This window comes from Poecilia latipinna, unplaced genomic scaffold (assembly GCF_001443285.1).
Source record: "Poecilia latipinna isolate Pla-1442-1.1 unplaced genomic scaffold, P_latipinna-1.0 Scaffold376, whole genome shotgun sequence".
In the NCBI taxonomy this organism is placed as follows: Eukaryota; Metazoa; Chordata; class Actinopteri; order Cyprinodontiformes; family Poeciliidae; genus Poecilia; species Poecilia latipinna.
Window position 1 is genome coordinate 272630 of NW_015112992.1, and position 27049 is coordinate 299678.

A 27049-nucleotide genomic window follows, 5' to 3' on the forward strand; every position below is an offset into this window, starting at 1 on the left:
ATTAATATCACACCAATTCATTCCAGTTCAATCAGATCTGATCATACAGGATCCCCAAATCCCCTCCTCAAACGGCTGATATTCTGCACATTTTAGATGTTATTGCTTCACCTTACCAGATTCAACCAGTTCCGTTACCTTCCCAGCATATTATCAAGTTCTACAGATCCCTGTTAATGATATTTTAATTTCAATCATTTATATTGAAGCAGAAAAACAGATAAGAAAAAAGGCAGGGCACTTGAGGACAGGAACTGGACGCCCTTTAAATAGTCAGATTCATATTTATGAATATACGCTCACTGACCAGTTTATTTGGTGAACCTGTTTAATGCGTATCGCACAAAAGCAAGTCATATGGCAGCAGCTCGATATATTTAAGCTTCGGCCAGCATAAATACGGAAGTTCAAACAGAGTATCACGGGTAATATGGGAGAGGAGATTTATAAGTGACTTGAAATGTGGGTTGTTTGTTGGCGCCAGACAGGCGGCGCTGAGTATTTTACAAACTGATGATCTACTGGGATTTTCACACACAGATTTACATAGAATGGTCCTTAAAAAGGGTCCAGGGAGCTGCGGCCATGTGGACGAAAATACCTTGCATATGGGGGGGAAGACAGACTGATGCAAGATTACAGAAAGGCTCAGTCGGTCACTTGTTATAAGCAAAGTATGCATGATATCACCTTTTTTCTTTTATTAGGAGGTTGGTTATCGTTGCTCTTGAAGGAATGTTAAAACTTTGCTCCATGAAGTGCATTAACTCATGACAGCCCACAAAATCAATTGTTTCTTGTCATCGTGTCTTCTTCTTCTCTCATGTTACCATTTGTCTGTGCAATGCCCTCTGCTTTTCTGTCATCACATCATCGTCTTCATAGGATGTCAGTGATTTTGGGCTGAAAAGTTAACGCTGCTATATTTCAAAAACAGATCTGCGTAAAGTGCATTTTCCATCTCACACTGGACTCCGTTTGGACTGCTCCACTTTTCTGTTCTGCTTTGCCTCGGCCATCTTTATTGCTCTTATCAACAGGCTTCACTTCGGAATGATAAGCGGCGCCCTCTTCTGGATGGAGGACACACTAAAACGCTGAAAAACTTCTAAATGGACGCTCTTAGTTAATTAAATAGAACTCATATTCATCTAATAAATCATTAATAATTAATCCTAAGTTGATTAATTGTTTGCATCTCTAATTAGGAAGAATTATCATCAGCAGGTTAGTGCCTTTTGTAATTTCCCCTATTTCTTTTTTCTAGCACTCCTCCTTACTTTTGACATCCTCCATCTTTTCCCTCTTTTCTTTGAGTCTCTCCAGGTGTGCACAGTTGAATTGTATTGTTTATTCACGTCAAATTTATTGCTCACAAAGAAGAAAAACATCTTCGCCCACATTTCCCGAAATGTGAATGCGCAGACATGTTCCTGTAAATAAATGCAAGAAACACTTGAATTTTACTGTTCCCTAAATGCACTGGGGAATGTGAGATTTATGTCACCAAAATAAAAAAGAAAAGGAAAAGTCTTGTCACTCAAACAGTTTCAGGGGAGCAACCACTGTGACTGTGAAAGTGATTGGGATTTAATTAATTCCCCTCCACGGCTTATGTAAAGTTCATATTTCGCTGTTTAGATGCAGAGTTTGGGAATCAATCAACTGAGTAATAGAAAAGGTAATAAGCTGCACGAATACTGACAACAGAGAGCTGCATCCAGGCAAAATATAAACCAATATTATCATTATGTCTCAACAAGCATGTCTCACCGAATAATGTTTCCCCGCTTTTCAATCCTAATGCCGAGACGACATGTCATCTTTGTTAGGGTCTGCTCTGATTGTGCTCCTGCTATTGAGAGGTCTAAAAATAAACACAGACTCTTCTGCAGTCAAGTAAACACATCATTCTGCTGCTGTAATTGACTCCAACTTTAGGAACCTCTGTTGATGTGTGTGCTTAATTTTGCAGTTTTAAAACCAGTCTGATTTGGTTTTGTTTCAGTAATCTTAAAATGTATCTAAACATAAGCAGTGAAAAACCCAAAATGCTGTCTGTTGCCTCTAAACAATGAGTTTTGTTCCTTAATTTTGTGTTACTTCTAAATCTTTTTATCACTTTACATAAAACATAATTTAATCTTTAAAGTCCTAAAGGCAAGTTTTTGTCAGGTTTCATAGAAAAAGGAAACAAACATTGCAAGTGTGCATTAAAAACAAACTGTTCATCAATTTTCTGGCATTTACTTTGCTGTTGCAAGCAGCAGTCATGGCTGGGTGCTTTGGATACATCGAGTACAACTGTGGCTTTTATAGCTTTTTATGAAGCTGTTATTATTTGCTTGATGAAATACTGACGAAACAGAACATTTCTCTAATACGTCCCCGATCTTTTTTCTTTTTTTGTGTGTGTGTCAGTACTATAACTCATTTTTATGGCTGTGGTTTGATCTAAAGTGTTAGCAAGGGGCTGTTTGACTAGCACAGGCAGCTAGCTTCACACCTTTATTTGTTTTGCTTTGTTCTGGCAATGTGTACATTCAGGTGATGTCCAAGTTATTGATTAAGTTTGATCCACGGTATTGACACAAAACTATTGTTCTGTGTAATTTTCTTCCTCTAACTTAGAAACGATGTTTCCAGACACTGAAGCATGTTCAATCTTTACATCTTGTTTGTCTGTCCTCTCCATGCACTTGGCAGTGGTCTCACTTTATCTTCTACCTTTTTAAAGTTATGTACATAGAGATGTGCATATAAACATTCTGCTTTGCCTCTTATACTGCTGGGTTGCTTTGGTGCACATGTGTCAAGCTTAATGTCTGTATTTAAAATTTCAGGTACAAATACATGTATAGATGCAAGTAAAGAGCTGTCCTTGTTTTACCACATCCTATTTAGAGGTTCAGATCTTCTTCAGAGCAACATTAAGTTGATGTTTTCAGTTCATCTTATTTTTATAGCTTTGTGAGCTTCGGATGATTCACTACATTAGAGTGAATTAAAGACTTGTCTTTCAATATATTTAAAACTGTACCTCAAATGCACTTTGGTACATTCCATTTTATTATTTCCTAAGTTATTTCCAAATTCCACATTCCTGTTTTTATTCTTTTTAATTCCAAGGTTTCCAATTAAACAAGATTTATTAACCCCAGAGATGTTTGTTTACGTAGTGAATGAAAACACTTTAATACAACGTCAAATTCTGTGAAGTTCTGCATCTTATTGCGGATCGCATTTTGTTTGTTAAATTCCATGATTTCATAGTTCGTTGCTTATTTTTGTGACGACACAGAAAATCTAAATAAATCTGTCAAGATTTAGAAAAGAGAAGTATTTTTGGGGTGCTGACCTCAGATTCCTAAAGATGCCACGTGGATCTGTTCACAACATCGAGATGTCTGGCCATCATGCGTGTCGTGGAGGAGGAAGTTCTTCTGTCCAATATGTGCAAAACATGTTTTCAGCCACAGAACATAAGCAGACAGACCTTGTAAAGATGCTGGATGAAGCTGCTAGGTGTCATTATGGCTGCACCGTCAGGCTGAAAAGAAGCAGGAAGGCATTACTCAAAATAACATCTAAAGTCAAGACCGTAGTTTTCAAATGCACTCAGGGACAAAGAGCTTTATTGTTGGAGATACATCATGTGGTGTTTGTCCATTATAGCCATTGTTACTTTTAGAGGAAAATGCTGAGAACTCCATCACAGCAGTAGCCTGGCCATTGCCTTCCTGCTCTATTCTAATCCCACTTCACAAGTCAGGGCTTTCTCCCTTTAATAAAATTTCAACCTGTTCAACCAGCAAACGGAAGGAAAACTTAGGAAAGATGATGCGCTGTTTTAGAATGGTAGTCTGCATGTATTTTTTGGTCTGACGTTTTGTTTTCAGCCCGCTTTGGCTAGACTCCCAAATACTGAATTAACATTTTGGAGCATGCAGCTTTTAACATATACATAAAGTAAGCATGCTGCTACTACTTTTATCACATAGTATTTTACACCTACATGGATGTAGCATCAGATAAGATACTTGTTAACTGTCAGACTGAGTATCCTTTACTACCTTTTTATGCTAAAGATTTGCCATATTTCAGTTTGATGTTTGCTGAACAAACGGAATCGTAAGAAAATGGAAATAATTAAATGTGGCGTCACACATTTTTGACTCAGAATATGTGTGAGCAGCTCTTGTTTATCGATTACTCTTTGTCAGCCTTGTTACAGCTAACTCTCCCTCGGAGCCCGATGTTTGGATGACTCAGCCTTGACAATTGTGTTGCAGCGTGGTTTAGTCCTAATCCCAGCGCCTGAGTCAGCTTACTATCAGGCTTGCAATAAAAAAGTTGAATTGGCTTGCAGACTTCATATGTCACATCTTTTCTGTGGTGATAACTTTCTATCTGTCTCCATCCCAACCCGATCCCTCTTATACTCAATCCTTCTCTCTTTTTTTTCCTACTTAGTTTATCTCTAAAGTATGGGATTAGGTCCTGGGGAGTTTTTTGAGGAGGGACAGAGTTTATGATAAATCAAAAATTGACAGCAAAAGTATAAAACAATGTATACGTCAGAAATTTGGAGCCACACTGTGGCACAGTTGTTAAATCTGGTGACTTGCAGCAAATAGGTCTTGGCTTTAAATCTCAATTGAAGTTTTTCTGTGTGACATTTTTGCATGTGTGTCCTACTCCAGCTTTGTCCCACACATTCCAGCAACACACACATTCGTTCAATAGGCCTATAATTTTCCCTCGCTCTTAACTGTGGTGGCAGGGTTGGGACGGAGGCGCATTTGAAGCTTTGAAAATTGCAATTGAAAGTTGTAGGCACCATTTTGTACTGGTTGCCTCTTGCTTCTTGAAATGCATGTGTGAGAGTTGCTGAAAATGATGTATTAAAGGATATTATTTGAAAAGAAAGGGGGGAGAAAAATGCCTCTCTGGTAACCAAACCATGACTGCCTTTGATATGTGCAACTTTGTCTTTTTAAGATTGGAAAGAGCGCAGGGGAGCTTTTGAGGAAAACCTCACATTTTCTCTGTTGCTCCCTTAAAAGGACTTCAAAAGGAAAGAGCATTTTAAGGAAAGGTTTTTGTGATTTTTGGAATCATTTTTTACCACAGTATATCTTAGGGGATTTTTCTTGCTGTTTTTTTTTCTTTGTTTTTACCCATTTTAACACAAAATCAGCACAATATTTTACTTTTATACTCTATTCAAAAGTAGAAATAAAAGCCTGAGTGATACTGTATCAGTATTTAGACATAAGTAAACCAGTTGACTCTTATGTAAATAGCATCATGAGGTGATTAATGCTTGGACAATTAGATGAATAATCATGTGTAAGCAGCATGTCCCTGTCATATTTTATTCACTGCTTTTTGTTCAGAGGCTGCAGTTGAATCAGATGGTGAATAATCACAGAAATGTAAAAAAACTGTTTGAACAACAATTTCCCACCTCCAACCCATTCACCCACATCCCACTCCCACACAAAAGGACTCCCTGCACCACCCTGCCACCTCCCCTCTGCACTAAAGATCACAGAGGAAGATATAAATATGAGACCAGGAAAGCTTCAGGATGAGATGGTGTCTCTCCCGCATCCTCATTCTGGTCTTCGGTAAGTTTTTCAGGTTGTGTGAGGTTCCCTCCCACTTCAAGCATTCTGTGTGTTCGTACATTAAGGGGAACGCTGTGTTGTATGATAAAGCAGAAAACTAAGTTGGAGAACCAACTTGGTTTTAAAGCACAACATGAAAAAGGAAGAAAAAAAATCTCTTTTTTAGAACAAAAGATCCCAGTGAGCTCCTGTCACTACACATTTACCAACCACAGAGCTTAGCTAGCAAGGCTAAAAAGCGTCTTACAAACGGAGCACAGAATAAATGTAGTCGGACCTAAATAGCCTTTAAGAGCAGGAAATGTACTCAGATACTTTCTACTTGCATTATCTTTCAAATGACTTAAAATATTTAGAAATGGATACAATTGCGTACGATATTATCAAAGTATTATGTCACACAGCTTTCGACATATAATTATAAGGTCAACCTTATGGATGGTGTAATTGTTAAAAGCCTGCCTTCTAATATTTAAATATGCTGTTTTTCCACTGCTAATATTTTCCTTTATATTCTACACATAAATTAGAGAAGCGCTCACTGAAAAGGTAGGATTCATAATATAATTTGATACATTATGAGACTGACTACTTCATAAGCACTGGAATAATTTGATATTTCTCTATATAAGTGCAACAATTATGAATTATTTTTAATCTGTACTTTACTGAAGGACATAGAAAACATCTAGTTTCAGAAAATGAATTTTAAACAGGCAGAGTTTCATATTGTCTGCTGTGTTTTGTGTTTTTTTTTTTTTAAATCATTTTTCCTCCACACATTTTTATGAAAAGGACCTCCATGCAGACACAGCAGTGCAGTAAAATTAAAAGAAGCCTTCATAACTTTTCCCTAGGTATTTCTGTTTTGAAGCTTTCTCCACTGACATTATTTCATAAAAAATAAAGATGAATGTCTTACTGGAAAGGACCGACACTGTTGGCTTGCATGGTTGACGGTGTGTTGGGCCTCTGCCAGTGTAAGAATTACTCCAGCCATAAGGTCCCTGCAACTCAAATCCGCTGTCACTGCAACCGGCCAGACATAAATATACATATAACAATCTGAAAGGTTAATTTATTTCCAAAATTAACACATGCAGCCATTAAAAGCATCAAGAAAAAGTTGGTTTGTCTCCAGCTCCAACATTCTCTGCTTAATACAAGTTAATTTCACAGTCACCTCAAAATGAATTTAACTGGATGACCTGCTAGAAATTATGCAACTGGCAATTTATCTCGCTGCACAAGAGAAACGACTTGGGTTCACCCCACGCGCCCACAACGCTGTGAAGTATCCAGACGGAAACGACTGCAACTGGTGAGAAATTGATGGAGCTTCAATCTCAGTTTTCATGTCCAGTTATACAGAGTGGTGTGATGAATTTCATCAAGTGAAAAAGAAAAGACCCATGGTAAATCATTTATTCAATTTTTCAATTACAACCAGGTTCATAACAGGTCTGACATTTGGTAATATTCCTTCTCTCCGCTGCCCCTCCCCTCCCACGCTCCCTGAGAACATTGTAATTAAGAGGCTGCAGGAGGCTTTAGAGCTCAGCCTGAATTTATGCGGCAATTGATACAAGTATGAAATGACTTATTGCCCACAACACTGCATGAACATTTAAGCTATTAGCAGATAATCAGCATGCCACTAGGAATGGATTTTGCAACTGTGCAAGGGTCGGCTTCAGGCCTAAAGGGTTTAGCAAGTTATAACCTTCCATCTCTGCGAAGTTGAAGGGACGTCATTAATCAGCATTTTATCATTAAGAAAATCAATATGCAATTTACTGAAATGTTACTCGTCACCACCTACTGGACTCAGTCTCTTCTCTCACAGTCCTGCCACACTAGATATAGAGTAGAGATGATTTTTCTTCCTTTTTCAAATTGTCACTGATGATTATCAGCTGTGACAGCTCTGTCTTTATCTCAGCCACGTTTTGCAGAGCAGAAAACAATAGCTTGAAGATCCAAGAATGCAGCAATGGATATGGATGTCTCTTTTAAACCACTCCAACAATTTTGGGGGGGTTTTTTGCAAAATATTGGTGGGACTGGTGCAATATAATACAGGCTGACAACTGGAAGAGGTCGACAGAGAAGCCGTTTTTGGGATTTTACTTAGATCTCTAAGCAAAATCTTCCAAGTTTAGTGTTATTCAGTGTTTTAATTTAGTGTTTAATATCTCTGTCAGCAACTGTAATGACCATAGCAGATCCTTAGCATGGATAAATATAACAGCAGATGTAAAAGGTAAAAAATATTTTCATTTTGTGTGTTTTTTTTTTGTTTTGTTTTGTTTTTTGCATAACTTTTGCATCAATGCAAACAGGTGTTGATGAAGCAATGGCAAGGAGGCCTCATTTATAAAGGTGGAGGAGGGACTAAACAGGGCCGTAAACCGGTGCGCGTCACTTTCCACCCAAAGGTTGTTCTGTAAAAACAAACCTGATGGGAGGATGTGCAATCCCTCACACAAACTCTGACCCATGAGCATGGCTGTTTTGGACGTAGGTGGTGAGGTGGGGATTTAAAGCTACGCTGCGTCGTAATTTTTTCAGACATCTAATGTGACTCCATATCAAATATTGATCGTTGATTAACTTTAACGTAATCTTTCAAAACAGCAGGGTTATTTATGCTTCCGCTGGTGAGCCAAAATTATTCATGAGAACCTTTAAAATAAAACAACCTATAAACCAAATGAAATCTTAAATCAAAGTCCGTGAAACATTTCATCAAGGTTTTCTCACCATCACATTTCTCTCCCCGGATGATTAGAGGGCAACGCGTACTAAACATTGACGCACAAATATGATGAGGTGTGAGGCAATTAGACTGATTGATGAACACATTTAAGACCTGTGGGCCAAATGGGAGAATTGACAAAGGGTTTCAAAGTATTCACACCTGATGGACTGATGCCCTCTTCCATGACAGTACTCTCCTCCTGCAGGGGGCAGTGTGTTCCCGCACAGGTGCCTATCGTAAGCCCCTCACGCTTTAATATCACTGACACAAACCATGGTCAATGATGACCATGAGAAAAGCTAAATAAGTATGCCTCAGTGGTACTGTTTGAATTTTCTAAATTAATACTCAGGACAAAGGATGGAAGGACGGATGGTAAATTTTGATTCATATGTCACTGAATCTCGTCATTGTGACTAATGTGAAATTATCATGTTTCTTACCTCATGTAACACGGATGACTGGTAATTCTCACCAACAACAAAATCCATTAATTTTAATGTGTTTAACAGTTTTTTTTTTCCTTGACAGTGTTAAGATGACTCGAGCTCATTGAAATACAGAGACCATTGAAATTCACAATGAAAAATGTGGTGAATAGAAGCAGCTTTTGTTCCTTAAAACACACCGTGAATACTAAATACAAGCCTCTCAACACTACATCTGAGAAGATTGTCATATTTCAGGGAATATGGTTGAGTTTTATTCACAAAATGTATAAAAAAAATTGTTTCTTTCGTACAATGTTTTTGTCCCTTTCATTTGAGCAACTGAAATCTACGAGATTGAACACATGAAAGGGTGAACTTCCCTTCGTATATTTTAAGAATGTCTCCTAGGAAATATACCAATGCTCTCTGTGTGATGGGAAAAGAGTGCAGCGGGGTAGAGGAGAGGCACGCTTTATAACTTGGGATCCTACTATCAGCTGAATCAGTCCTCGTGGGATCTCATTAGTCACTGCTCAAGTTGGCTATATTGTTCCAAACACCAGTGGTCACATATTTGGACATCTTTAATAGCGGTATGGTTTGTGTGCAGTCACATGACTGGCAGACATGAGAAAAGAGTGAGACGTCCCAGAAAGCGAGCAAACGTGAAATTCCATTTGCAACGATAAAAGGGGCTGCTAAAGAACAGAAAAGGGAGCTGAAATGGAAGGACAGCTAAAGTTGAGGCTTCCATATTGTGTTGATTTTCAGAGGGAGAAGAGCTGGGAGGATGAAGCAACAGTTTTTGCTTGGTTGGCTCATGTTGAAACTGTTGATTGATCTCCAGGTGACAGCCGGTGTCACGGGCCCTCGGCCATGCTGTCATTCCCACACCCCTCCTTCATCCCTGCTCTGTCACTCTGCTTCACTCCTCCACTGCTTCTCACTTGTGCCAGCTTATGTCTCACCTTCCTCTCTATTTTAATTGATTTAACTTTCGGCTGTATTTTTTTTCCCTTCCTCTGTATTCTTATTGTCATTCGGTTCACATTGGTTCATTGGTTGAGAGTCGGTTCGTCTGCTGTTTGTTTTTACCATCCGCCTCTGGTTTTTGTCAACTACAACGGTAACAACATGTTCTCCTATATGTCGTCTCTTTCCCTCTATTTACAATGCAAGCATTGCTCATGTCCATGATTTTGCTTATTTTAGTTTGCTAGCAAAACTTAGCAGATTTCAGCAGTTCTCAGGGCTCACAAAGGATTATGGGAGCTAGGGAGACCCCTGAAGTACAATCTCCTTTCAGCTGTATTTTCTATGGTTGGATTTATGACACAGTAGGAACACAAAGATTGAATTTAGTTTGGAGACCGTATTTTCCCTCAAAGACGTGCCGTAATACAAAAAGCCTTCTGTGTGTTGAAAAGAGAGTAAAGGGATTATTAAAAATACTGCAATACCTCTTCAATTACCGAGCACAATGGGGGTGACAATAACAAAAATGGAAAGAGTGTATTTTAATGTTGACGGTTCCGTTTTTTATTGAAATATTTTACAAAGCAGCTTGTTAGAGATTGTAATTTAAGTCTTAGGCATGTCTGTGGTAAGTATTAATTTCAGTTGACAGGATTTGGAAAAATTGCATAATTAGATTTACACATATGCTTGTCTTTAAAAGCTATTTTACTATTGGGATTTTAGTTATATGATGAAGTTGCCCTTCCACTTATCCCTTCAATTCCCTCTAAAGCTTATATCCTGGATTGTACAAACACGTCTAGGGAGAGAAAAATGTGGCACCCAATGACAGACTGCCCCCCTGGGTGGCGAGCCATACAGCAACTATAAAAATGATCCTGTCACATGGCGGAGATTGAAAAGCCAGTATAAAAGTTATTTAAGGCAGACTTCTTGCTGTGCATATATTTAAAAGAAAATGAAGTAACTACAGTAAAGCGTCCGATTCCATTTCTCTTGTGTCTCTGTGTTTTACACATGCAACAGGGACATAAATCTCTTTAGCCAGTTCCAATGTGGACTTAATATTAAGGTAAAGGTCACATTTGGCAAGGAATGCATATAATTAAGTCCATAGAAAATGAATGTACACCAGTGTAATGTCCTCTAATGTGATGTGCTTCTGCGTGTACTTGTGCACGGCACCACTTGAATTTAAATGTCCTCGCGTGTCGAGCTCTGAGCCCTGGAAGCCCACAAATGCAGCACATTAGTTTCTTTCAGGCGTAGCTCGAAGATATTTCGGTGACCTTGGATTTTGTTTAGCATTTGCTTCTCGGCCCCAGGTTTTGAAACTCTTTGCAGACGTCTGTAGCCACACCCCTCACTTTTTGACTGCAACACCAGCTTACACGTGTTGAAATATGCATGTATGCAGTATACAGTCCCTCTTCAGGGACATGCTTAATGATAGCTCCATTTGCACAGCTTTCACTTTAATGATCTATGAAAGTATACTTAGTCAGTAATTACATGGACAGTCTCAAAAGGCTTTTAAGAGGCCCCTTAAGGGCTCATTTAACACGGAGGAAGTCTAAAGGAAACAATATCAAAGGATTTTTCTTGTATTCTGACATGTTTACATAAGTGATTGAAGTCTAACCAGGGATTTAGTTGTCCCAAAGATGCTCCTGGAACCAGTGACGTGCGGTGAGGTTTATTGCTGGTGAGGCACTAACTTAATCATAATCTGATTTACAAATCTAGACCCCCTGCAAGTTATTGTTTACGTAAGGAAATTTTGCGCATGCTGACAACGCTGGAGGGCAAAAAGGCTATTCCTTTACATGCCATCCATAGCCGTTCTGCCGCGCCGTAGAATAACTCCGTTAACTCAATCAAACTTGGACATGTAGGTATTAATTTAGTGCTGCTCCACAACAAAGGGAAATATCGTTGAAGAACAACTCAAAACCACGTCTTTCTCGCTCTGTATCAGCGCAGCTACAAACAGACTCGTTGCCATAGCAACTGACAACAACGCCACAAAAAATTAACACTCAGATATTTCCCACAGCAGAACATTCAGTCTGTTGCAGTACTATGGATTTAGGCTTAATGTTTATTTTGGGATTATTAATAAGTGACTGCTGTGGTAAGAATAAGAGAAGAAAATTATATATACACTCCTGATCAAAATCTTAAGACCAGTCAAAAAATTACAAGAATTTGTATTTTGCACTATTGGATCTTAAGAAGGTTCTAAGTAGAGCTTCACAATGTTAAAAGAAGAAATCAGTGTAAGAGACAAAAACTTTTGAGCGGGGAATTAATTGAAAACTGCATTTACACTCAAACATGATTTAAACAGAAGTTTAAGGTTGGGAACATGTTTGAAAAAGTCCAAAGCTTTGATACTTTTTCAAGGCACAGTGAAACCTGGTGGGGGAAAATAAAAAATGTCTTTCTTTATTGAGAGGTCAGAGCTACTTTCTCACCTAAATCTATGCCCACCGATTTTTCATGTAAAAATCTATTCACCTTTTATTGGGTACAATCAGAAATGGGAATTCAGCACCGAAATCAAGTGCACTTTACCCGGCAGAAATAAACCAGACTAACAACCCCTTCAGTGACAGCAGGATGTCATAGTCGGGAGGACTCTGGGGAATCAAAGGGAGCCTGGAAAATGTCCTTATTATTGAAGCAAACTGAATCTGGGTGCTTTCAATCATGTAAATGTCAATATTTGTACTTGGCTGCTGTAATGGTCTCCAAAAGGAACACCTTTTTGTTCAGTTTTCCCAATGAACACCGATTACAGCCTTATGAAGACCTTTTGCTTAAAAGTACGCCTTATATTTTATTTCCAGAAATGCCCACCTTCTCTAAGATAAGCATCCTCCACATGTTGCATGTATCCATCTTAATTCAAAAGGTTTAGATCTCCATCTTAAAGTCTCATTTGAACTGCACTCGCCGACATTTTAACAAAGTTCCATCTGACCATCTCCTTGGATGAACACAAGAAATTTTCTGCTGCTTGCCAGCATGATTAAACATTTAGGATTCTCAGGTTTCTGTGGGGTTAGCACTGGGGATAATAGGCCTCCCACTCAAAGTCAATATTCCCTGCTTCCTCCTGCCCTCCTCTGATCTGTGTTCGTATCGGCTCAGTCTCTTCTTACTCCACTGTGGAGTGACTCATGCCGAGTCCTCTTGTGGTCTAAGAGCTTTTTTCCACCTTTCCTGCTTGTCTGTTATTTAATTCATGAACCTATTCACTCTTTGTCTGTTAATGTCCTTTATGTAATTTACGTAATACCCCCTCGCCTGTGTTCTTCTAAAAGAGGAAAGGGTCATTTTTATGTTTTTCATGTTTATGTTTTTAGGCTAATTAGAAATTGCTGACCTTTGTAGGCTTTCATTATCTATCAAAGCTCAGCAGAGTTTCTGGGAAATGTTTTCAGATTTCTCAGGGTTTACTTATTTATATGTTTTATCTTAGCATTTCATTATTTTTCTCTTTTTGCTTTGGTCTTTTTTTCATGTTGCCCTCCAAGTTCTGCTATTTATTATAACACCACAAAGAGTTTAGGAGTTCATCCTAGTATTTGGTCATTTCACAGCATTTAAAAGGCATGGGAGCAGAGCACAGTTATTGGGCCAGTTTGAGTTCATTTTCTCTCTGCACCATAAATTCTGCTTTGTCCTTTGCACACAGTTGCATGTGATGGCAGCTCAAAGGCACTGATTGAAAACGGTAAAATTCCTACAAATTAGATGATCTAATATCATTATAAGCCCTCGTCTCTTTTTAAGTGAAAGCTAAATAATTGCACGTTGCATTTCTTGAAGTTACAATTACAGCTAACCAAACACAAGGACAGACTGAACAAGTTGCATAAATTGAAAAGAATGTGTTGCTGATGTAGATGCAATATCACGTTTCATACTGCATCTAACCCGTGTGAACATCCCAGAGATAAAGGTCAGTTTTTGCGATGTAAATATGAAACCAAGATACCTGATTTCAGACATGTTTCACATTTTCCCACCTTTAGGGTGACATATCCTGCGTTGGTTGATGTAAAAACAGATGCATCAGCTCAAAGGGAAAAGTGAGAAAAAAACTGCAAATGCTGCAACAATCTGGTGGCATAAACTCTTGTTAAACCACTATTTAAGAAGTATTTGATTCAACTCAAGTGTTCAGTCTTCTTTATTCTGTAGTCTGATGAACTGTAGATAAAGTTCAGCTGTGCTCTACAAGTGACAACAACCCCCGTGTATTCTCCATATTTACCAATGAAATAAGACCTAAAATCTCAGTTTGAAGAAGACTTTTTCTTTTAACTCAATGCAGATAAACTTTGTTGTGGTAAAACTACATGACGTCACGGTGATAGAAGGTGGATGTTAGTCATTTAATAACAAAACAATGATTTTATGTAGTAGTTGACGAGTTATTGGTTTGTACAGACAACTGTGTTATTCCAGTGGCTAACAGCCAACTCCTTGCATCCATTCCCATTTGTTTCCAGTGTCACATCATGTCACCTCTCGCTGCACGGTGTCAGCTCTATCGTAGTCCCCTCTCCAACATTTACCATCCCCACACACTACCCTTATCTCCCGAGTCCCTGGCCTCGGTGGGAAACAGGTAGATAGCTAGACTTGCCTTGGTCTGGCTGTCATAACGTCAACGACACAAAAGGAAGACAGGCGAAGGCCGCCACCTGAGGGGGAAACGGTTTCTGACACCTCTATTAACCTTCAGGAGACGTCCATCTGCTGTCACACCCCTGCGCTCTCTTTTTCCTGCACTCCCTCATTTCTCACCTTGTCCCCTGACTGCTTTTCCCCAGGCAAAGATTGTCCCCAGAGCAAAAGAACAAAATAACAAATGACTTCTACTTCCCATTTTTTTTCCACAACCTTGAAGACATTGGTATGCAATGGATTTCCATCCCATTTATCCACAGGTCTCGGTGTCCTTTATCAGCTTCCCATCAACTCTCTAGTTTGTCACAGTCTCTCTCCATCAATCAGCAGGTAATTCCAACATATTTGCTTCCCAGTGCATCTCCAGCACTGTTTGTACAGTGACCTCCATGGGAGGAAATTCATGTGGCAGTGGAAAATGCTTAATTTTGTGCAGCGATGTCTGCCTAAATGGTGAAAATGCATAAAATGCTGCAGCTGTTCCACGTCAAATCAACCAGAATAATGGAAGTTAATGGAAAGTGAGTCATACAAATAAAACTGGATGTAAACCTGTTTAATGAACACATGCCCTTTTTACCTTGACACCCATTCGATATATCATTTGTTGTAATTTAAACAAATGAGGGTGAATGGTGGCAGCAAACAACCGCTTCAATTAAAGTGTGCTGTGTGCCTTCAGTGACCGTTTCTCTCTCTCTCTCTCTGTTTCCTTTCTCCTCACAGGAATTCACTTTGCTGCGACTGGATGATGTGGCTGACCAGCGGGTCAACATTGTCGGGTTTTCAGTCTTCAATAAAACGCATCCCTTCTTCCAGGAATTTGTGCTGAGCCTCAATCGCTCCTGGCAGGAGAACTGTGACCATGCGCCCTTTGCCGGCACTCCGGTTAGTGACCCAGTAGCATCGTCTCGCATACAGCAAAGATGCACCATAAGAACGAAGCGTGACCTCTTAGCAGAGGAGTCGAGAGGAAATAAATTAAGCACGTCGCCCTCCGTTCCCTCCATCTTTTAATCATAAAAGTGATACAGCTATATATTAATCACACCAAACTTGCAACTTTTATGCTCTCTGCTTTTCTTCTATGCTAATAAAACATGTTGTTATTTTACGTTAAAACTGAACCAATTTCTCAATATGTTTTATCACCGATTGCTGCTCTTCTAGCTCACAGTCTGCTGCAACCTTTTTGCCACAACTTTAACTTACCCCAATTGTTGCAATGTTTTCTGTTAAGGAGTAAAGATTTACTGTGATCTTTAGAAGGAGAACATATTTGTTGGAAATCAGATTTCTGGAAACCAAAAATGTTCAGGCAGGTGTCGAGGTTGAGCTGGCTAATCCCAGTTAGGTTCCCGGCAGAACCTCCAGTCCTTTGGGTTGGAGAAACCAGGTAAAGTACCCTTCTGATTGAGGAATGGAGAGGTCGCCAATGCAGACCTCATAGGTAGGCGCGTCAGGAGACTTTCTCATCGGTATGGGAACTCAGAGACATGGGGTTTACAGACCACTTTTTCAAAGTTCTCCAGTGAACATTTTGAAGGTTTTGAAGTAAATTTTCTTCCAGGCCAGCAGGTCAGAAGGAAAATGTTCAGAGCTCTTGTGTCTCAGTTGGAGGTTGGCTCCAAAGTCAAGGATTTGGGATTCAGGTCTTGCTTTTGTAGTGGGGATCAGTTCTTTATTGAAGGAGGGAGTTTTGTCGGAGAGGTCTTCAGCACAAGGAACGCCCAGGAATTAGGTCCAATCAGTTCTCGAGTACAAATGGATCCCAACGAAACGTCTGACTCTTTGGACAAAAGCAAAGCATAAGCAGAGATGTGTAAAAAGCTTTACATTTGCTCTTTTTGCAACTTTTAGTTGTATTTTTCTTTGTTGAACTTTTTTATGATTTTCTATTTACTTTTACTTATCTGCTGTTACACAGGATCATACTGACATTTTTATGATTAATGACAAAAACATTTTCAGATCTCTTTGAGTTGAGCTGGATAAAATTTATTTTCTTTTCCAACCTGATTCTGCGGAGCAACAAAATGAACTTTTTTCTCCTCTACGAATCTCAGCTGCTCTTCTGGGACTTAGGAAATGAACTGTCTCAGAAGTGCATGACTACATCTGTTTTTTAAGTAAACACATGGAATTTGAATCTTATTTCAAGGATTTTTGGTGGATATGTAATTTTAAGTTCTTCATAAATTCAGAAGGACATTCATGAAACATCTGGGGCTTCTGCTCTGAACGTCCTGGTCTAACTATGCCAATAGTTCTCGTCATTTCCACACAAGACGTTTTTTAAGCTTTACAGACAACAGTTCTTGGGTTGAACCAACTGTTGCACATATTAACAAGCAAAGACACTGAATGATCACATGTTGCTCTTGTTTCTCAGACAACTCATTAGCATTGCTTAGCACCACCTTATTACTTATATAATAGCTTCTTCCTTGCTAACGCCCCATCGTAGAACATGCCTCATCCTAAATTATCTCCTAAGTTATCAAAAATGTGAGGAGCTCAGTATTAGCTATATCCTGTAATGCTATTTGTTTTTAAAAATCTATACTTATTCATTTACAGTGGCTGTTGTTGAATAGCAGATTTTCTAAAATATTTTCTTTTTAAAACATTATTATGCTTAGTTTATAGAACAGGATCGTTGGAGTTTTCACTCCAAATAAAACATGGTAAATTGCCCTCATAAACTGCTGTTTATGGGACCACAATTTATGAGCATTATCTGACTTTCTAATAGGCCCTCCAGGCCCGGCGTTCTCATCCATTTGTCTTTAAGCCTGGTCGTAAAATCAGAAGCTTAGCGTTACATCAGAATCTTTGACAGCGAATGTCTGTCCTCAGACGCCAAGGAAATGCCGTAACGACAGGACTTCCTGCTTGTCCACAATGCCATTCTGAGACATTATAACATTTCAACATTAAACTTAATTAATCCTGAATTGGTTTACATTCTTTTTGAAACATGTGGTTGTATATATATCCTTATTTAAACCTTTTCAAATGATAAAGTTTAGATGACTGTTGAACTTCACTAAATAGATGGTATCATGAGCAAAGAATGAACCTTGTGTGGAAAAAATTGCACAAGAACCTAACAAGTTGAAGCTGCTAATGGAGATTGACCCTAAACATAGCGCCAGGTTAATTACGAAGTTGCTTAGCAACAACAAGGTCTGTGTTTTGGAGCAAGTGTCACGAAACCCTGATTTCCGTCCCATAGAAAATTTGTGGGCAGCTGACAAACCTCAACCACTTACACCAGTTTTGAAAATAAAAAAAAAATAGCAATAGCACGAGCAGAAAAATAAATGGAAAATCATAAAAAGTCAAAATTCAGATCAGATGGTAGCTTCAGGGTTTTAGTTTTAACATAATTTTCTCTGTTTAAGCAAGAAAAGCTACAAATTGAGAAACCGGTCTCATGCACGCACCCACTAGCCGTCAGTTTAATTAAAGATGTGTGGTGAAACAGGTTAGGAATAATAAGTGTTTTCTTCATACAGCGGGTCACTTGGATACTTGGTGAGCCTGCGGCAATTAGGGCTTCTAGTTAATTAGCAAATAGCCACCAAGGATGCGAGCTGACAGCAGCCAAGCAAGAAACTGATTATAACCCAGTTAGACATGCACTGTGATTACACCCTGTTAATTCACTCTCGCACATTTTCAAAAAACGCAAACGGATGACCTTACCAGCACATGTGTTTCACTGAGACATTAATGTGTTCGTAAAATCGAAGTCCTGCACCGTTATTTTTAAAAGAGAACATGTGGGTGGGTAGCTTGAAAGTTTAAAGATCAATAACTGTTCAAAAGAAAATAATTAGGTTTTATCAATTATTTTAAAGTCTATAATAATACACTCCCAGTTAGATGTAAATAGAGATTTTAAAGATGCATTCCAACCACTTTTTGTTCAAAAAAACCAAAAACACCATTTCGGCATAAGGTGAAAAATAGGACTGAGAGGGGCAAAGGAATCGTATCCTATGTCAAATTTGTATTTTTTTTTATTTTATTTTATTTTGACAGATGCTGTATGTCATATTAATAACAAGGGGAAAATAACAATTTTGCATACTTAAATAAAATGTTTTTTGACAGTCCATCCTATGTAGACAAAAACAGAAAACCTAAGTGAAGGTGGGTATAGGCAAACTGTGAGGTATAGACTGAATAAAACACAGAGAGTTAACAAATTTAGATAATGAGACCTGTTATGGTGTTTCAGTTCTTTTCCCCATGATTAGAATATTATATACTGTTCAAGGAAAATGTCTTGTATTATCCCACTATTATGTAATTGCTTCCACATTTTGCAATGTATAATTTAGAATTTATGTAATATAATCAATTTCATATGAACACATTGTTTAAATTATTCAAATGAAGCTTGTGCATACAGCTTACAAGAAAAAAATAGGTTTAATTTTACAGCAAATTTACATAATTTTTACAGATCAGATATGTGAAAATAGTCAAAATACTGCATGTCAGGCATTGTTACAAAAATGATTCGGATTAATTTATGGTTTTGTTGTGTTGTTACCTGTCTGACAAGTCAGCTTCAGATTGACTTTAGATTGTTGGAATAAATAGATGCAAAACATTTTGACAGTTGCAAACAGAAGTGTTGAAGCAAATGGCTGCTGCCCCCAGAGGTTCAGAGGTCAAATCCCGTTCTTTTCCAGAAACCATACCCTTGACCCTAACAGTTTTCCAACCATTAAAATCAGTCAGGTGTCAAAAGCAATACACACATTTACAAAATGTGACAGTAAAAAAAAACAAAAAAAAACATTATTTCCACATAGTGCCTGTTTAAGGTCTTTTTTAACACACAAACATAAATTGCCAGATATGAAACAAGGCGACAGCAAAACCGAACCTTAAAATCACACACAATCTCCAAACTATATGTCAGATCTACTGAAACCTTGTTCTCTAGGGCAAAGGTTGCTGACGGTCCCACGAATTCATTGCACAACTTTTAGGATTTGAACTTTTCAGTCAGTGGCACCAAGACTGTCAAGTGTTTTTCTTCTGTTTATGTGGTGGATAGATTGTGACCAATGTCACCTTTAAATAGGAAGGTTTTTAATTAATCTCACTCCCTTAATGTTTCATACATGAATTTTTTTACTCTAATTTACGTTTATCGATATCTCCCCCAACTCTTGGGTCACTTCATCTCCTGTTGCATTAAAAAGATGAATAACTATGAAGCTCAACCCCTAAATAAGCTTCTTATGAGAGGCATTAGGTATTTTAATTAACTGTATGTAGCAGGGACGGAGCGGCGGCGACGATGAGGCTGTTTGTTCAGGGGAGATGAGAGGAAAGGCTGCCTCTCCCACTGTTTTTGGCCCTCGCTGAGAGCGGCAGACAGTAATTGAAATAGTCGGGGTGTGCCAGCTTCATTGGTGATGAGAGCAGGAAGGACAGAGTCTCTCCGAGAAATAGGAAGCACCGCAAGAGAGAGAGAGAGAGATGGTTTTCATCGCTGTCAGCAGATCAGACTCTTTCTCATGATCTAATGGAATAATATCACTTCCAGTCTGCAGACGGTTTAACCCCTCACCGACCAAAAGGCACTCAGTGTTACACTTTGAGTTATTGCAGGTTTCTGTGTGTTTTAGTGTGTGTGTGTGTGTGTGTTGTGTGTAGTAAGAGTAGATCCACCTTCTTCCTCTGCAGCTCTCGTCAGCCCTGCTCTTTGATGCGGTATACGCAGTGGTTGCAGCGGTCCAGGAGTTGAACCGTAGCCAGAACGTCGGCGCTACTCAGCTCTCCTGCAAGTCATCCAAGATCTGGGAGCACGGCACGAGCCTCATGAATTACCTTAGGATGGTAAGATTAACTTTGATGGATATGATGAAACTGACAGTAGAGGAACCTGCATATTATAAGGGTATAGGTTGAAATTTTAGGAAATATATCTATCTATCTATCTATCTATCTATCTATCTATATATATATATATATATATATATATATATATTTTTTTTTTTTTTTTTTTTTTTTTTTTTTTTTTTTTTTTTTTTTTTGCATTTTTTGAGTCAGATAAGCCACCTCAAAGTTTCTGTGTGTGTGCATTTGTTAATTGCACACATTTTTTTCTTGTCTTCCTGTATCTCTATATGCCTGTGTTCTTTGTGCCCTTTTCAAAGCTGCAGAGAGGAGACCAATTAAGTGGTTTTCATCCTGTAATTGATTTAAAATAGCTGGATTAGGTGGGTTGCTTCTTACTCTTTAGAAAGGCACAACAAACAGACCCACTGAAGAACGAAGAGACGAGACTGAAACTCACATCCGGCACATGAAACACAGCAGCAGACTTGTCGGAAGAGAAACGGTCAGATACGTCCACAGTAAATAACTGCAAACTTCTCAACTTGTTTTTCTGAGATTAAACATTATAATGTTGATGACATTTTACAGCGATCAGCCGCCGCTTTGCAACACCACAACTGTCATGTTGTTGAATCAAAAGCGTTCTTTCTACAATGGAGACGACGGTGTCAACACCAATAAGACCAAGCAACAGATTCAGTTCTGACGATGACAAAAAGTATCCAGAAACATGTTCATTAAATGTTGCATTTTCCAAATGTACGAAGGGTGAGGGCTCTCAAACCTTGTGTGCAATGCTGAAAAAAGCTGCATCACTTTTTTTTTTACACTTATTTGTTTACATTTGATAATGAAATGTGTTTGTCACACAGAGATGTTGTGATACGTCTTCCACAAATTATCTTAATGAGTGACCTACTTTGTCAGTACATAAGATAGATGTCAGTTAACAGACTAACAGGCTTTTTTTGAGTCAAGAGGCCACATTGTTATTTCTACCGAGTTTTATATTTTTGCCATTAAAAATGGCAGAGATTGATGTCTTCAATCATCGACAATTGACCTACGGTGTTTTTAAGTAAACATGCTAAAAGCTAAGTTAAGGCAACAATTCTTTCCAGTACTGAGGAAAACGTTATATTCTTCATTTGGTCGTGTTTTTACCTAGCAGGCTGGTTGGTTGACCAAACAGTAAATCCATGCAGAAAATAAAATTCTTCCTTTTAGGTTCTGGCACAGTCAGTAGTCTGATAACTTATCAAGTGATTGTACCTGTGCACAGGTATTAATCTTGAGTGCACTGGCAACATTAGCGCCTCTACCTGTGGTCATGGAAATCATGCTACTTTCTCATAGTGACCAGTTTAATCATGTTTAGTTTGATTTATCACCTATAGATTTTTACAAACTGTAGATTTATGTCCAAAATTAACACTTCAAAGCTCGCTATTAAACTATCAGCGACTGAATACTTTAGAACTTTTTTGTACAGTACACTGCTCCATTTCTTTTCTTTTTTTTTTTTTGCTCAGTAAGTTGCACATCAGCAAATATTTTGACCCTACACCCCAAAGTTTCTGGATAGTCTTCTGTGCTCAAAGTGGTAGCTCTGATTTCCTGCAAATTTGCGAAGCTCTGTCTTACTGCACCTCTTGTTACAATGTAATATGTGTTTTACCTCTCAGATCTGCCCGACGGAGGATAATGTCTCCCTTTACTCAGCCAGTTTATCGTTTCTCTGCATTACTCTGAGAGACAATGAAGGAGAGATAAAGATGGGCTGTCAGCGAAGTGAAGGGTTGTCTTGTTGGAGATAAATGACTGAATGGGATTAAAATCCTTAAAGTTGGCACGTGTTTGATATCAATCTGTTTGTCTTCCTTGCTCAAAGAAACTAAATGAGTGTGTCATCACACCGTAGACTGAAACTTACTCACTTACATTCATAGTATCATTCTGACACTGATATTATGTCACAAGGAGATTACAGGAATTTATGGATGCTTCATGATTGTGTTATTCAATTAATTAACATCAATCAAGTAATTAAACATTTTTATGGACAAATCCTGGGTTCTGTTTTGCAAGACGCCTGTGAAAAGCTGAGATTCCTCTAATGGTTCCCGATTCCTTTTACTCTGCCAGACGATGGTACATCAAAATACTTTATTTACATTGTCATACTGGAAGCTCAGACTGCTTCACTCTTCAACCACATTCACCCTTTTCACTCACAAATGCACACACTTAAACACCGGTAGTCAACTTGTGGTTTGGTAAAACACTTAACTAACATGAGGCTGGAACTGAACCTGCAGTCTTTTGATTCAAAGATGATTAATGCTTTTCTTTATACTTGTTGATAAGCAACATGAACTAAAGTATCTGTTCAAACATCTTACACCTCAATTATCTTGCCAAGGCTTCTCACACCACAGACATGTTCAATCTTTTAGGATTTATCTGACTCTTATTTTATCTGTAACAGTCTGTGCTTCATTCCACCCTGCTTTTTATTTAATGTGGGAATGTTTTCCACTTTGGGGGAACAGTTTCTTCATTGTTTATGGGTCTACGATTGCCATTTATGCATAGAGAAGGTAAAGTTTGCCCAAACTTTCAGGGTTTACAATTTTTCATCACTTGCCTAATCGATTTAAGGAGAGCAGTGCTCAGTTCTGGTATGTGAAGTTTTCCTAAAAGTTAACAAGGCTCATGAGAAAACATCCGTGCACAACACAGTCTCTGCAGTACATCGGACTAATCGTTATGGTGTTTGTGGTGGAATAAAACATACTGAGACAGTAAGTTTATTTGTCTATGCAGCGTTTAGTCATTCTTTTGTAGGGTAAACCACTCAATTTGAAAAGACAGACAGCATTGAGCCTTCACCCGGTCTCCACTTACAGATAACCAGGACAAACCCTCCTCTTGACATGAGTATTCAAATGTTTTGAATGGTGCTAATTGGTTCTGAGGAGTGAAATGAGACTCACCCTCAGGCCTCTTTACTCCTGTTTATTGACGCGTTGCCCACCAATGTTTGATGTTGGAACTGTTGCTAATGAAGAAGAAAACTCTAGGAAAACAATTTTAAAGAGTGCTTTCAAATGTTGTCTCACTAGAAATTAATTGGTCCAACCCTTTTCATTCAGTGTACCACTTATAAATTATTAATCCTATCTTTGCATTAATACACAGACAAACTCAATACATATCGCAGTGGTGGGGAATACGTTCTTCTTTCTCTGTGTTGGATAGGTAGAATTGGAAGGCCTAACAGGACACATCGAGTTCAACAGCAAAGGTCAGAGGTCCAACTACGCCCTGCGGATCATGCAGAACAGCAAGGAAGGCCTAAGGCAGGTAAAGTAACTTTTAGGTTAATACTGTTTAATTTCAAATGCTTTCAGTGACATAATATGCCTAAGCCCATGCAAAATGTAAAGTGCTGTACGATGTGCCTTGTGTGCTTGAGTGAAACAGCCTAGACTGGTCGATCACTCTTCAGATAAGCACTCGCTTTAATATCACAGCTACTGTCCACATTGCTGATCAGACACAGTCCCGTTCCCAGTTGGACGCTACTTCTGGCAAATCTTGCACTTTTCTTTATGGTGGTTGGGTACAGTGAGCTGAATCGTACCACGGGGAGTTGTGATAACACTTGCTCAGCTGACATTTCTTGGTGCAAACAATCTCCATTATCCTGCTGGCAGAGGAACTGATGTGCCAGAGGACAAAATTAAATATTCAGGATGCCTCTTTGAAGGTGAAAAGAGTACACTTAAAGGGGAAAATAAATTTGGATTGAAAGAGAAGTCTGCTTTGAAGACAGGAGGGCTTTTGGTGCCGTTATCGTGGCTTTAACAGAAGTGTCTAAAACTTTAGATAAATGTTACACTTTTTGGATTCTGATTCTTTATGCTGTTTTATTGTCTTTTTCCGTTATACACTACATTAGTGAAGGTTTATTGGATTTGATTGCTCCCTTTGATTGGTCTAAAAAAACCAAAGAGTTTTGTTGACAAGCTGTGTGAACCGCTCACACTTCTTATGGCACAACGAAAGATCGGAAAAAGACAGAATCTTTGAGTTTCCAACTTGTCATTCAGGGTTGAGCTAGCTAGAAATTGTCCAAGCTAGTGATTTTCTTGCGCCATCTCTTGTGATAAAAGTGTGCATGTTCTTTCTGATGCTGGGCAGTTTGAAGCAGAAATCTTGCCTTAAACTCAAAGTTTACCATGACATCAATCAGCTACATCCTAAAAATTGCTGTACAGTAGTTTATCATGTGCAAAAACGAATCTCCATGTAATTCCTTTTCAAATGTTAAGCCTTTTCCCACTCGGTTTCTCAGTAACATGTCCAGAAGGGGAGATCATTTGTGAATGTTACAACAAATCTTGGACAAGAATGCATCCTGGTTAGATTTGCTGCCTAATTTTCCTTTTTTTTAATTTATTTATTTATTTTTTTATTATTTTGTATTTTTGCTGACCGACATGTTTTTTCTTCCTCACTCATCACTACCAGGGACGTGTTTTGATATGTATGATATTAAAATCAACACACCCTTATCTGCTATTCGCAGTGTGTTGTAAAGATAACGCAGAGATTTACATATCATGCTTTCTGCATCACATGCTGCCTGCTAATCAGTTCAGTCAAAACCCAAATGCCTCACCTGCACTTTTTTTTTATATCCATCAGAAGTGCGCCCTGTTGTGCAGGATGAATGCAAACAACCAACCAGAGTTTCTGGTCCAATTCCAATTCTTCTTAACTTCTGGTTCTTGGTCTCAAAAGAAATAAGCATTTGCTTTCAGAAACGATATTTTTCTCAGTTTTATTTTGTTTTTATCGTTCACATACATTAAAACTAAAATTGACTATTTGTAGCACATTTGTTCCCTGGGAAAAAAAAAAGAATCAGATATTGTTTTGAATACTGTTGTTGTGTCATGGAGTGACGGATAACTTTGCCCGCCGTAAAAGGAGTGTGTGAGTGCACATTTTTATTATTTCATATTTCATCCCTAGGAGTTAAAGATGATGTAAAACGGTATCTGTGCTGCTCTTTTCATGAGGCCATAAAAAAAAAATATGTGCATTGCATTTTCCCAAGGAAATGTCTGTCTCTCACCCTGGCAGCTATAAAACCACTCTCATTTCTGTGTTGCCCTTCTGTCTGTGCAGCATTATGTACACTATACAGGTTATTATCCATCAATTATCATACAAACTGCCACCAGCCTGCTGTGGCAGAGCGCTTTGTTTGTGCCTTCTTATCTGGAGCACTCTGAGTAGCTGTTTATGTATCACCTGCTAGACAAGATGCAGCATGAGGAGGCTTCACAGTGCTCCACTATGCTCTCACCCTTTCAGCGGATGATCTCATGGAAACGCTCCTCCCTGAAAGAGAGCACAACATCTTTTCTCGGCTGCCTGTGAAACCGTCAGTCAGTGGCCCGACGCTTTTATTAACCTTGTCCGCCTCGCCTCGCGTCCCTTTTTAGTCTGGCACTGGGCCATTCAAGCAGAAGGATAACACTATCGGGTCTGATGTGATGATTTCGACCAGAACTACTGCAAAACAGCAATGCCGGTAATGGTAATGGAAACAGGCAAGGTGTTATACGGTGGGGATGCAACGAACGGGGTTGTCGGATGCTTTAACAAAACACCTCCCACACGCCGTTGGTTTGGGCTGCCGCAGACAGTGGAGGGGCAAAACCTTGGCAAAGAGGAAAATCTGGCTCAAAGCCCACAAACCCAATTTAAGAGCAATACTCATATGCCATCACATGATGCCATGCAATGCCAGGAGGTCTAAATAGAGTATTAGCGTCACGGTAAATACAATATCTGGCCCTAGAATGTGCAATAAGGAGAAAAGAACCTTTTCGTTCCAAAAAATGGCGTGAAAAGCCTAATGAACATCAACATCTCACCAACCCCTGACTTCTAATTTTGCAACAATAGGATTAATAAAGCTTTACGTACACAGCCATTGACGATCTGTCTGTTGCTTGAATTGTAAGCCATTTATGCATTATTATATTATTTAATGAGGAACTGCCACTGGGTGTGCTACCAGCTCTGTAGGGAATATTAGTCAGGGCTTTCAGAGTGTGAAGCATTTGGAGTATATTATTATGAGTTTTGTTTCAGTAGCTAAGCTGTAACTCCTACTGGTGTGTGACAATCATTATTATTATTATTTTTATTCATTTATCAGGCTGTAAAAGGCAACAAAAAGACTCTATGCAACAAGTTTCCAAGTGAGGATGACATGCGTGATGCTTATTTAATACCAGGGATATTTCATCTTTCATCTGATTCAAACATGCAGTTAAAACCAAAAAGAAAAAAAAAAGCTCCTTTTTTTTCTCGTTGTCTAAAGTTAAATCAACTTAAAACTTTTTTTTGCGTCAGGTTAATTAGAATTACTAGAATTATTTGTATTTTCTGAATGCCACAACAGTGAGAGAGAGATTCTGTCGTCTATTAATGTATTAATGTGTATGGATACTCACCAGCTGCTTTATAGGGTCGACTGTACCTGAGGACGCTGTCCTGTCACTGTTGCTTCACAGTTAGAGGGTCTTGCTGGCTTTTCCTTAGTCACTAAGTTATCCCTGCACATCTAACTTTTACCAACTGCACGA

At 38.7% G+C, this 27049-nt stretch overlaps 1 protein-coding gene across 6 annotated transcripts in view; it reads left to right on the forward strand.

Annotated features, from left to right (window-relative positions):
* grik4 (glutamate receptor, ionotropic, kainate 4) overlaps positions 1–27049 on the forward strand; it is a 358938-nt gene that overhangs the window by 268075 nt on the left and 63814 nt on the right. For all 6 annotated transcript variants that reach the window (XM_015036702.1, XM_015036703.1, XM_015036704.1 and 3 more), the window contains 3 exons: positions 15234–15395; positions 20223–20375; positions 23640–23744. In XM_015036702.1, the coding sequence (XP_014892188.1) occupies positions 15234–15395; positions 20223–20375; positions 23640–23744 (420 nt within the window). The remainder of the gene's footprint in view (positions 1–15233; positions 15396–20222; positions 20376–23639; positions 23745–27049) is intronic.